Source organism: Silurus meridionalis, chromosome 3 (genome assembly GCF_014805685.1).
Source record: "Silurus meridionalis isolate SWU-2019-XX chromosome 3, ASM1480568v1, whole genome shotgun sequence".
Classification (NCBI taxonomy): Eukaryota; Metazoa; Chordata; class Actinopteri; order Siluriformes; family Siluridae; genus Silurus; species Silurus meridionalis.
In genome coordinates, this window is record NC_060886.1 from 4,980,462 (window position 1) to 4,993,782 (window position 13,321).

A 13,321-nucleotide genomic window follows, 5' to 3' on the forward strand; every position below is an offset into this window, starting at 1 on the left:
AAGGCCAGTGCCATGAAGCAACAATGTTTAAGCAGGTGGTATGTGCCAAAGCAACATGAACAGGAACAGGAGCACCCCAGAGCACCTGTTGTTTTAGGGAACCTCTGACTCAATTGTCCAGCCATAATAATTTTGCTCTTTTCGCAGTTGATTTAAATTTACACACACACACACACACACACACACACACACACACACACTATATATATATATATATATATATATATATATATATATATATATATATATATATATATATATATATATATATATATATATATATATATATGTTTATTTATTTATATATATTCTTTTGGGGTCGTTATTACGTTGGAAAACCAAAGCTCCCCAGTAACACCAGCACTCATGCAGCCCCAGACCATAATGCTACCGCCACCATGCTTGACTGTAGACAAAACATAGTTTTCTTGGTCCTCCACACCAGGACCATCTGAGCCAAATAAGTTAATCTAAGTCTTATCAGATCACAGGACATGGGTCCAGTAATTCATGCTCTTGGACAGGTTGTCTTCAGCAAACCATTTGTGGGTTTCCTTGTGAACCAGCTTCAGAAAAGGCTTACTTCTGGGACGACGGCCATGAAAACGGACTTGTTGCTGTGTGCAGCGTATGGTCTGACCACTGACAAGCTTACTTTCTGCTACTGCAACCTCTAAAGCAATGCTGCAGCACTCATGCTTCTGTCTTTTGAAACCAGATTTTGCACCCAATGCCCAGCACGAGGACTCACCTTCTTCGATCGACCCTTGTGAGGTCTGTTCCAAGTGGAACCCTCTGTATCTCAGAAAGTGTTACTGATCATCTTATAGCCTCTGCCATCTTTGTGAAGAGCAACAATTCTAATTCTCAAATCCTTTAGAGAGTCTGTGGCAACTGATGAGTTGCCATGTTGAACATCCAGTGGTCAGTATGAGAGAATTGTACTCAAAGCACCAACTTTTAACTGCTCTAATACATGATACACAAATTTATATGGTCCTGTCAAGCCGACAAAAAATGAACATGATGAATAGGATGTGTAGCTTTGCATGATTACAAAATTTACAGCTGTTATCACTTAGGGTGTACTTACTTTTGCTGGCAGCTAATCTTGACAATAATGGCTGTATGTTGGTATGTTGAGTTACAGTAAATCTGTACTGCTGTACAAACTGCACATTGACTACTCTAAAATATATCCAAGTTTTATGTCTTTAGCATTGCCCCTTGAAAAGATATAAATTAGTGAGATACAGTGTAGATAGATAGATAGATAGATAGATAGATAGATAGATAGATAGATAGATAGATAGATAGATAGATAGATAGATAGATAGATAGATAGATAGACAGACAGAGAGGTGAATTTACACCCAGTTAAATAAAGAAAAGTAAAGCAAGAAGTCACTTGTTTTCCTTTTTTTTTCTTGCAAATGGATTTTATTCCTGACCTGAACAATGGCCTCTATACAAAATCAATGACATTCATTCATCTTCATTTTCACAAATCCATCATACCAACATTGTGCAAGTTGAACGTGAATATATTACAAAAACAAATGCCATGGGTGCTTCATGTATTATAACATCAAACTCTGATGTGATTTACAGACAAGACACGATGCATAAACACAAAAACCACCACTACATCAGTTTACAGCGCTATCCTGAATATAATATAGGAAATGATACTGGCGTTTTCCCTTAGCGGGATATATATATATATATATTTTCCTATAATTATATATTTATACATATATTTTTCTTTTACAGCATATTAGCGGCAGCGGCTACGCATGTAGCCTTCATCCATCTGAACAATCCAGAGAAAAAAGAGAATTCATCTTATAAAATAGATTATTTACAATTCCTATAATTCAATACAAAAACTTCATTCATACACTATATGGACAAAAGTTTGTGGATGCCTCAAAATAATTTGATGCTTTTTGAACATCCATTTCCACATTTAGTTCCCATTTGCTGTTAGAATAATCCCCACTCTTCTGGGAAGATGTTCCACTATATTTTGGAGTGGGTTTGTGGAGATTTGTGTGAGATCCAGCCAGAAAGGAGTTAGTAAAGTCAAGTATTGAGGAGGCCTGGAGGTACAGTCAGTGTACCAATTCATCTTAAAGCTTCTAAATAGGGTTGGAGCAGGAGATAGCAGGAGATCTTCCACTCCAACTCCCATGTAAAGCATATCTTCATGGAGCTGGTTTTGTGCACAGAGGAATTATCATGGTGGAACAGGTTTAAGCCTAAGCACCTTTTGTCCATATAGTGGATAATCAGTATATTTATCACTTGTTTAAATGTATTATTTTAATGATTTATTGATTATATATAATTGCTATATAAGTTTAGTAATCATTAACATTTACATGGGGTTAAGTTACTAATGCATTATATATTTTTTGAAACACCTCAATTCATAAACATTGTACAGCTGAATTTTTTGCAATCCTCTAGAAATCAAAAAGAATCACTCTGTTTAGATGTAGCTCATTGTTAATTAGTTTTTGCTTTGTTAAATCGTTTTCTAAGCGATCGTCTTCGGAGAGCCCCAAACACGTCGGGCATAGTAATAATACCAACCAACAAACTATTGCTTCCGCAAATTCTAATTAAATGTATATTCTATGAATATGCAAATTACACCCCCAATGTCAATATCAAATATTACAGAATATATTTGCATATTGTACAAATAGGTTGTCATGCTTTTATAATTTATGACACAATAACTCTTGCGTTGAGAGTTGAACAGACAATTCCATTTCCCTGAAAGCTTTTCATCATTAAAAAAGTTTGATATATATATTTATATATTACCTATATGACTCAGGATTGATTACATGTCTCTTACTTCTGTATGGTGTCTGTGGTTAGAAGGCTACATACTAATGAGTAATAATAGTAATTCTTAATTACGGATCATCACTGACAAATGTATTATTATATGAAATTATTCTGTGTCTCTTAAAAAAAGTGTCACCATTGAGTTTGTCGTTTGTTAAAGACATGTTTGTGTCCATCTAGTAAGCGCTGTATAAGGTAATAATAATAAGGCAGTGTGAGAGCAGTAAACTTTCCTTAAACCCTTCCTAGACGCGCCGACCTACGTGTCACGTGACCTTCGCGATCAGAGTGCCGACGTTCTCAGTTGAAAGAATTCTCACATTTCTCGGCATCTAGGCAGCTCTTGCCGTTTAAGTGTTCGCTGTGGCCGTCGATGCTGTAGCAGCCCTGCACCTCGGTGATGGACGAGGCCGTGTAAGATGTCGATCTGAGCGCCTCGGAGTGGGCCATCGCGTTACCAAACTGCATCCGATACTGATTCCAGTGTCTCCTTAACACACTCTGTACCTGTGGAAAGAAATTTCAATGTTTATTATTTTTTAATGTCATTTGATCTTATTCTTAAGAAGAAAATGACAAAAAAATACAATGTAACACTTTTATAAAAACATGTACATCACAATGAAAATCTGTCTTTGCATATCCCAGTGATATTAGAACAGCCATGTTACTTAATCACAGAGGGTCAAGGGCCTTGCTTAGGGGCCCTAAGAGTGGCAGCTTGGCAACACCAGAGCTTGAAACCCTGACCTTCTGATGACTAACCCAGAGCCTTAACCTCTGAGCTACAACTTCCCCACATTTTATTCCATTTTGGCAGACACATAATTTCAAAGCAACTTACAATTATATAATTCATACAACTGAGCAGTTAACAGAATTTCTCAAGGGTCCAACAGCGCCCGCTTGGTGTTGCTGGGATTGGGGTTAAAACTCACAACCTACAGACTGCAAGCCTCAGAGGTGGCACTGTAGCTTAAAGGTTAAGGCAATTAAATTTAAATACAGAGGTCATGAGTTAAAATCACAGCCACACCAAGCTGCAATTCTTGGGCCCCTGAGCAAAGCCCTAAACCCCATACTGCTTAGTTGTACAGAATGAATGTGATAAATGTCATTCTTGTTTTTTTATGAAAAACAAACGGAACACTGTTTTCAACACCATAAAAAAGGGGGATTTTCAAGAAAGATCAATCATACTGAGAAATATGATTTCATTTCATTTTAATATGATGTTGCTAATTTGGTTGGAAGTCAGTAGATTCAAAAATCAATGTATCTTTTTATCCACAGTATACTGTAGGAGCTCCAGCATGCATTACATCCTGAGTAGGAGGTTTATCCAAACAAGCAACTTCAGAAACAAATCCATACTGTATGCACGCCCAACTTCTAGATAGAATACTCTTTTCTATTGGAGGCCATTTCCTGAAGATGGCTCCACATAAATAGCCCAAAAATCCACAAGATTACAGTGGAGGGTTAAACTCAAGAACCATGAAGATGGTTTGGAACAGTAATTCATATAAACAGAATGCTAGAATGGTTGATGATGAAGCTACATTTACCCTAAACTGCTTTGCATTCAAGTGTCCATCAGTGAACTTCAACCTCAAGTTTAAAGAAACTATAATAAATGATAATCCAGATAGCACCTGGGTGAGGATGGGTTCCTTTTATATCTTCTATATTCTTCTAAAGGTTTCTTCACCATTTTGTCTTTCGAATTTTGCAACTTTTACCAATGGTTTGCTTATTAGGGATAAATGTATAGGGACAGAATTTATTTTAAATAATTGTATTTAAAAATGTATATTCGCAATCTAATTATTTCTATAATGCTGCTTTAGGGTGATTTCTTCTATAAAAAGAAGACCCAAATAAAATTTTATTGAATCCTAAAGACAACCTAATTTGTGTTTTATCTGGAACCAGTAAGAACAAACAATTTTGTCCACTAAATTTAAATGAAATATTGGACAAACCATCATCAAAAATTATAATCAAAACCAGAATGGTATTTAATGAGTTGATCCGATTTAATATCAGACTCTGCCTCTGTTATGATTTCTATCATACAGCTTCTTCAGGAACAAGTACCAGGTGCTTTTTGTTCTGTTTTGGCCTTGGCTCCACTCCTGTCCTGTCTAAACAGCTTGTTTCCTGACTGTTCACCTGTAAAATGTTTTATCTGTTGTTTTATATTTAATTTAATCCTCGGAATACAAATTTCTGTTTTTGAAGTTTGCTCTCAATCCACACTTTTTAGCCTGTTACTTTCAACTATGACTTATTTTCTCAACCTCCGTTACCTCCGGACTGTAAACGATTTCTGAGATCTAATGACGTCACAATCAAGTTCATGCATTTATGTCCTGCATCTCCACACTGCAAAGAACAATCTTAAATTACACAGATAAGGAATTACCTGATGTTCTAACAAGAGGCTAAGATAAGAAAGAGAACTCCCACATCAACACAAACAGGCTTCTAAATACAACTGTACAGATAATGAATCAGAACAAACAGCTTAACCATAGCAATTAACTCAGAGCTGAATAATAAACAAAATATTTTTATTTAAAAAAAAGTCTACAAATTTGTAGACTTTTTTAAAAAGTATTTCTTTATTATTATTAATAAGGTATAGTTCCCTTTTCTCACTTCCCATGAAAGAGGTTAAGATGTTGGACTTCTGGTCAGAAGGTCATGACTTCAAATCCCAGCACCACTAAGCTGCCACTGTTGGGCCCTTGAGCAAGGCCCTCAACTGTCAACTGCTCAGTTGTATAATTAAGATAACTGTAAGTCCCTCTGTATAAGGGTATCTGCCAAATCATGTAAATGTATTTATACCCTTACGTCCTTGATTTCTTTGTTCCGTTGTGATTGCTAGTTTTATGCTTCACCGGTTTCGGACCTTTGCCTCCTACTTCAGATCAACAATCAATAGAATCTGTACCTCATTTACAAATCTGTGCTTATCTCAGCCTCTTACTGCTTACGGCCAGATTGTGGAAAGTCTGACTGCTCGGCAGGACTCCAGATTCAGGAGTTGGTTGGCATCTGAGCCCAGAAATGAGCTGGAAAATCAGCATTCGGAACTACACGTAGTCCCAGACTAACGATGGAGATGCGTTCCAATGACACGACCGTAACTTTAAAATATCGAATGTAAATCGAGATTATGGGGTAGTGTACTGTTATTTGTTAATAATTTAACAAATTAAAGCACATAATTTAACAAAAAAAGAGCAATTAATAGTACTGCATAGTATAATTGTATGTGACAGCATGCGCGTGGATGCGAGTGGAGCAGTTTGTGTACTCATTTTTACAATGTTGTCAGATCTCTATAGTCGTCGTGAGATCCGAAAATCGTAAGTCGAACCATTGTAACTCGGGGACCATCTGTATTTATTTCAGAACTTTCTCTCATCTAACTGGAACCAGAACCGGAACCTTCTTAATAACCTTCTAATAACTTAGCTTCTCTTTATCCTTGTCTGGAATCTGTATTTGTTCATTTTATACATTTATTATGTACTGACACTATTACTAATGTGTTCAATTACCAATTTATGATTGTAAACTCTACCAGCATGTATAATGAGTTGCGAATGCATTATGACATGCTCTACATGCATTCGCAGGTCAGTAAAACGCATGGCTTCCAAAAAATAAAAAGAAACGTTAAAAAATGGTGTGAAATGTTCCAGAAAGTCAGAAGTAATTGTTCAAATAAAACGGTCCTTATTATCCCATTAGTTAATAATGATAATTGGTATCGCGTTCCTTTTTTCCATTCCGTGCTACCGACCACCCATCCCCCCCCTTTTCCGTAACGCATCGTGTCGAGCAATAATTGCGGCTTTTAGTCATTCGTTCCAGCTCTGCTAACTGCTGTATTAGCTCCTGACTCGATAATGGATATATCTGTGCAAGCGGTGCGGCGTTCATAAAGCAGCTACTTAAAAAAACACAGAGCTCGTTTGAACTTGGATCAGCAGCTCGGCAGCTCAGACAGCGTGACTCATGAATCTGTGCATAAGGACACCAGCCAAAGTCTTTAATTATCCAGCGTTTAGCTAAAAACTTGAGGGGGGGAAATGAGCTTTTGTAAGCGAGCTTTGGGGATTTAATCGCACGTCTGATCGTAAAGTGGGACAGGAATGCATACGGTCGAGAAGGAAGCCATCGGGGATTTTGAGATAAACAGGAAACCGGGAGGTTAGTTGCAGGGAATGTGGGTTTTTTTACCTCTCCGTTAAAGAAGCAGAAGATGGTGGCCACAAGAAGACCCTGAAAAAGAAGAAATGTGCAACATTTTAGAACCCAGACAAGTGAGTTTTGGTAGAGAGGTGAGGTAATACACATAGTTATGATTATTAACTGCATTTTTCCTGCGCAGACCAAACATTAAATTGATTGACGTACACCACGATTATTATTATTTCTTGTTTATTAGAGTCAGTTTGGGAACCTGAGAATCCCAAAACTACACTTGTCAGTATTTATACATTCACTATGTGGACTAAAATGTTTTTCGACCAAATTTTTTCAGCCATATGTAGTTCTTACCCAAAGTTGGAGGCACACAATTATATAGGATGTCTTTGGATGCAGTAGAATTTAATTTAGCTTGAAGCCAGCCAGATCCATGTAGATATGTTTTATATTGAGTGGCCTGTAGAGCTCTGACCTCAACCCTACTGAATTTCTTTGAGATGAATGTGAACACTGGCTGCACCACAGGCCTCCTCACCTCACCTACATCAGTTTACTTTACTACCACCGTTGTGGCTGAATGAGCACAAGATCTCCAAAAGCTCCCTCTAAAATCTAACATCTTCCCAGAATAGAGAAGGTTAATATAACAAGACATAGGGGCTAAATGTGAAATAGGATCTAATGCTCAGGTGTCCACAAACCTTTGTCTATAAGGTGCATCCGGAAAGTATTCACAGCATTATAGATTATATTCAATATTACCCTCAAAATTCTACAAACAAAACCCCATAAAGACAATGTAAAAGAAGTTTGTTTGAAATCTTTGCAAATTTCTATTTAAAAAATCTGCATAAATATTCACAGCATTTGCCATGACACTCAAAATTCAGCTCAGGTGCATCCTGTTTCCACTGATCATCCTTGAGATGTTTCTACAACATGATTGAAGTCCATCTAAATTCAGTTGATTGGACATGTCAGAGCTCAAACCAAGTCATGAAGTCCAGGAATTGTCTGTAGACCTCAGAGACAGGATGGTATTTGTATCTCATGCATAATTTTGTATTTCCTCTCAGACTTTTACTGCAGAAAGTCTGACTGCTCAGTAGGACTTCTGATTCAGGAGCTGGATGACATCAAAACTCCAGAAATGAGCTGAAAAACCAGCATTTGGAACTACTCTTTTCAGAACCATAGCTCATGTGTGCACTAAAGCAATGACAGATTTCACATTAAGAAGATTACATGGTTTAAAAAGATATGATTAAGAAGATATAACCATTACAAATAGACCCTTAAGCCCTTTTACAAGGAATTAGATATAATTCTATATTTAATATTCTAATCCAGTCCATCAACTGGAATGTTCTTAATAGTTCACAGCTCATGAAAAATCCACATCCAGAGCCCCTGGAATTGCTCAGAGGAGCTCTACCTGCTTTTTATGAATGCAAACTTTAATTTCTTTGAGATTTCCGAACAGAAGTTATTTATCTTCTGCTTTTTTTCACACTCATCCTCCAGTGATGGCGATCCTCTGTGCTTTTTTGCACTGCCGTGTGAAACTATGAGCTCAATTGGCACGTACCTGATAATGCATTAAGATGTTCATGACGTAGTCGTAGATCTCGGTTAAGACACGTTCGGAAGGTTTATAGGGAAGGAGGATGAACTGGATTCCCAACAGAGGAACGAGAATAAGTGTGGCACGCACTGCCTTCATATACAGACTCGACTCGGCCTGGTGAGTCACCTTCAGCTTGGTGATGAGCACACGCACGATGTTGAGCAGGAAAAAGAGATTCACCTGGGGATTAAAAAAGAAAATGTAAAGAGGATTTACAGATTGTTTCCATAATAAATGGCCTTTAAATAGTGCTAATCTAACATGCTGTTGTGTCTCCTTTACAATATAAGGATCATTAGTTTATTTCTCTTCACATTGGCCACTTATTTAGTCCGTCATCATCTCAAGGCTGAATTGTTATATATATATATATATAAACCTGGCAGTTTTGTTTCCTGATTGACATGAACCTAATCGAGAATGCAACTGAATGACTGGTCTTCAACATTCCTAAGTTCTCCCACACCACCCCACTGTGACCGTCTCTCCAATAGCTTTCTGCAGCTGCTTGCATCAGATTTAAAAACATGATGTTTTCCTAAAATACCAAAAACAGACACAGCCTTTTACTAGAGGTCGACAGATAGTGGACTTTACCAACACCGTTAGCTGGGTTGGGTCGTACTTGACAATAACCAAATTATCAACCGATAATTTTTAAAATGGATACTGGATTAAAAAAAAAAATTAATCCATGTAAAACCATATCTAGTACTAAAGTGCTAAAACAGTAGTACTAGTACTAAAACAGTGGTCCCCCGGTTATCGAACGGCTCGGCTATCAAACATTCCGGTTAGCGAACGGTTTTCCGAACGAAATTTCGGTCCGGTGAACGAACAAAGTTCCAGTTATCGAACGCCACCCACGCTGCCCAACCCAGCGTGAGGGGAAGAAACTGCTTCCGCTTCAACCATCGCTGAGTAAGCATCTATCGCAACTTCTGTTTGTGAACAATATAAGTGATATTTAGCGGTAAGCACAGTAATCATTTTGTTTCTTACTCTTGTAAAGTTGTTAATTTATACTTTTACCGTGCCAACACAAAATACCCGCAGAGATTGGGATAATCCGGCAAAAGGCAGTCCATAAATAATATCCACGGTGCTTTACGGAGGAAGCCCGATTGCGATGAGTTCAATGTGGGCGGGGCACACATGAGCGAAGGAAAAGGGCATTCCCTGAAGCACCATGACAGCCACCGTAGGGGGCGTGGCAGGGGGATTCCTGACTATTAATATGGCTAAAAACAGGAAAAAATGGTTAATTATTGGGTATTGGTGGAGTTCGGGAACGGATTAATTGGTTTTCCATTATTTCTTATGGGATAATTAGGTCCGGTTTTCGAACATATCGGATTTCGAACGGTTTTAAGGGACAAATTAAGTTCGATAACCGGGGGACCACTGTAGCACTCTCCATGCAGTGCCCAGTCTCACGTCTAAAAACAATCAGAATCTGGTATCAGTGATTGGCCTCTAGAGGCCGCTCTCTTAATGACAGCTGACCTTCTTAGCTGCTCCATCAATAAACTCAACGCAAATAAACGACAAAACCGATGAATCGGTCGACCTCTACGTTCTACCTCTCAACCCGCACTGCACCACTCTCCATCTGATCCTCAAACGCTGCTCTGCTAGTCCCATTATCTCTGAGGATACAGGCTAGACATGTTTCAGAACTCTATTTTCCTTTCACCAAGGAGGTGGAACTTCCGCTTGATGTCCAAACAGCTGAGTATTGCCCTAATTAATGTATTCAGAAGGTATTTATTGATAGAGACTTCATCGAACTTTTATGTCACTCTGAATCAGGGTGTCGACCAAATGCCAGAAATGCAAATGAAAATCCGAACAGCATTATTGAATCTGGGGGATTCAGAGGTCTCATAACCTTCCTTAACCTATAACCTGGGAAGGTGGTAAATCAGTGGTTCTGATTGGATGGTCAGGGGTTCAAGCCCTGTTGTAGCAAAGCAACCAAAAAGGCCCTTAACCTTCTGTGCTCCAGGAGCTCTGTATCGTGGCTGACCCTAGCTTCTTAACATCGGTGGGATATTTCACTGTGCTATAAAGTACTCAAAATAAATGAAGTGCATTTGTTTTATTCTTGTTCAATTATTGACTAATTATTTGATCTATAAAAATTCATATATCTTGCCATTTTTGCTTGGCCCTTCTTTTGCTCTACAGTAATTCCGGAAAGGTTGGAAAAAATGCTCCATATTCTATTCATAATATTTTATACATAATAGAATATAGAAACATAGCAAATGTTTAAACTGAGGACATTTTAAGGTAAAACAAAGTCATTTGAAATTTAATGGCCACAAAATGTTTAAAATAAAAAATGAAAGAACAACAAAATGCCAGAAAATTCTTATAGAGGATTGAGGTTCCTTAATTTGTAAAAATCTGTGTCTACAAATTGTCCAACTTTCTTGGAATTGGGGTTGTAGTTGAATGTCTTCGGCTGTCAGACCGTAAAGAATAATAAGAATCTATATTCTATTCATGCACACAATTAGTAACACGTAACTAATAGAAACTCAGAGAAACTTCCATCAAAGACTTGAATACCAATGCAGCGCATTCAACATGATGGATTGTCAGTTTGTGTGTAGCAACGAAACAACAATCGCAAAAACTCCAGATGGCTCACCAGCAGCGCAGCACAGATCGGCCCATGGATGATGTACAGCAGAGACGTGTTTGAACTGATCCAGCAGCTACAGATTGAAAGTAAAATATCATGATTAACATTTTAGTAGCTCATCTGTAGCATAAATACCAGAGCTACGATTCACTATTTGTACAAAAAAAATAATTTTAATGTTTATTCCCAGGTTATTTTAACTTATTTAATCATTTTCAAAAAATGGTTCACCATTAATGCACCCTCTCAAAAAACTTAAGAGGCAACATTAGTGACACCCCTAAAATACTGAAAATTATGGAAGTCCTAAGAGCCCATGAATTATACAATTTTCTTTCTTGTTCTCTCGTGAACTTAACATAAAAAACATTGTTTCCATCTGATCAGAAAATGTATTGTCTGTGTATTCGCAAAAAGCATGATCTAAGGGGCAGTGTCATGGATCGTAACCATCAGTGTTGGGAAGTAACGTGTTGCTAGTACTTTTTAAAATAAAGTAACTCCGTTACCGTATGGTGCATTACCTGTTACTTTTTTAATGAATGAATTTTGGCTGAAGTGTAAACTACAGTCTAACCTGTATACAGCAGCGACGCATTGTAGGATTGGTGGATGAACCACTGTAAACACGAAGAAGACGCACTGTGGGCGTGTCTCCGTTTATTCAGGTCTGTGCAGCAGTAATGGCGAGTCGAGGCGAGAGCAAGATGAGTTTCTCAAAGTGGAAATATGCTCATTATTTCACTTTAGTTGAGGATAAAGACAAACTTTTTAGTCAAATGTAAGCTGTGTCTTTCTTGTTCGAAGCTCGTATCTACTGCGATAAACAGCAACTCCAATCTGTTGAAGCTCCTCCAGGAACTCCATGCCTGAGGAGCTAGAAGCTAGAAGCTAACCCGGTGTTCTGTTCTACATTGTTGATAGTTTTCATACTTCAGCTGTAAAAGGAACATTTTTAAGAGCTCAACACAACAGCAGAAGCCACTTTAGTTTTTGATTGTGAATATATTATTCAGCTTGTTTTGTTGTTTATTTCAGAAATCCTTGTGATATATTCAGTTTGTGCTGGTCTGACTTAAATAAAAGTGTTTAAAAATTACTTTGTGTTTAAGTCAGTTTTGTGTTTGTAGACCATAACACATAAAAGGGCATTAACGTGAACATTAAATAAGGTTCTTTAAAAAAGTAACTAAAAAGTTATTTTTAACAGTAACGCATTACTTTTTGGTGTAAATAATCAACAAAGTAACAGAGTTACTTTTTGAATGAAGTAACGAGTAACTGTAACTAGTTACTATTTTGTAGTAACTACACAACACTGGTAACCATAACCATTTTTTGGCAGCGGGCAAATGGACGAGCCTTAACGGGACGCATGCAGAACATGCTCTTATGCCAAATACACAGAAAAATGATCTACTGATCAAGAGAAAATTAAGTTGCGATCATGAGAAAGCAAGAAAGGAAAAAATATTATGATGAATGCCTTCTCAGGACTTCTGTAGAAAATAGTGGTTCACTGACAGAAAAAGAATACAATATTGATGTTATTAGCATAAAACAGATGGTGTTGGTGTCAGACGGCTGCCAAACATGGACTCAAACTCCCACCAGGCACCACAGCCTTCAAACATGGCTACCCAGGACTCCAACTACCAGAACACACACACACACACTCTGACTCTCCCTATTAATTATTAACACCGGCATGCCCTATTACATGCACACACACTTTTTTATTCAGGTAAACGGTGAAAGTAATGCTTTCACTGACTCTTATTCTTTGACTATTGCCAAGCTGTGATTCTCTGTTTAGTACTTTGTTGCTGAACTGTTTCTGTCCTGGGTTTTACGCCTCATTTGCTTTATTTTAGTCTGTTTGTGAATCGACGTAACCATTTTTTTTTAAGCATTTTGCATTATCGTTAAGGTTGTGTGTCTGCCCTGGT

The 13,321-nt window shown here is 37.7% G+C and overlaps 1 protein-coding gene across 1 annotated transcript in view; it reads right to left on the minus strand.

Annotated features, from left to right (window-relative positions):
• Positions 1-1,417: 1,417 nt before the first annotated feature.
• Positions 1,418-13,321, minus strand: part of calcrla (calcitonin receptor-like a) — a 58,347-nt gene continuing 46,443 nt past the window's right edge. Inside the window, exons 10-13 of the mRNA XM_046845560.1 lie at positions 11,379-11,445; positions 8,681-8,899; positions 7,123-7,164; positions 1,418-3,369 (exon numbers count right to left, since the gene is read on the minus strand). Of these exons, the coding sequence (XP_046701516.1) occupies positions 3,163-3,369; positions 7,123-7,164; positions 8,681-8,899; positions 11,379-11,445 (535 nt within the window). The 3' untranslated portion in view covers positions 1,418-3,162. The remainder of the gene's footprint in view (positions 3,370-7,122; positions 7,165-8,680; positions 8,900-11,378; positions 11,446-13,321) is intronic.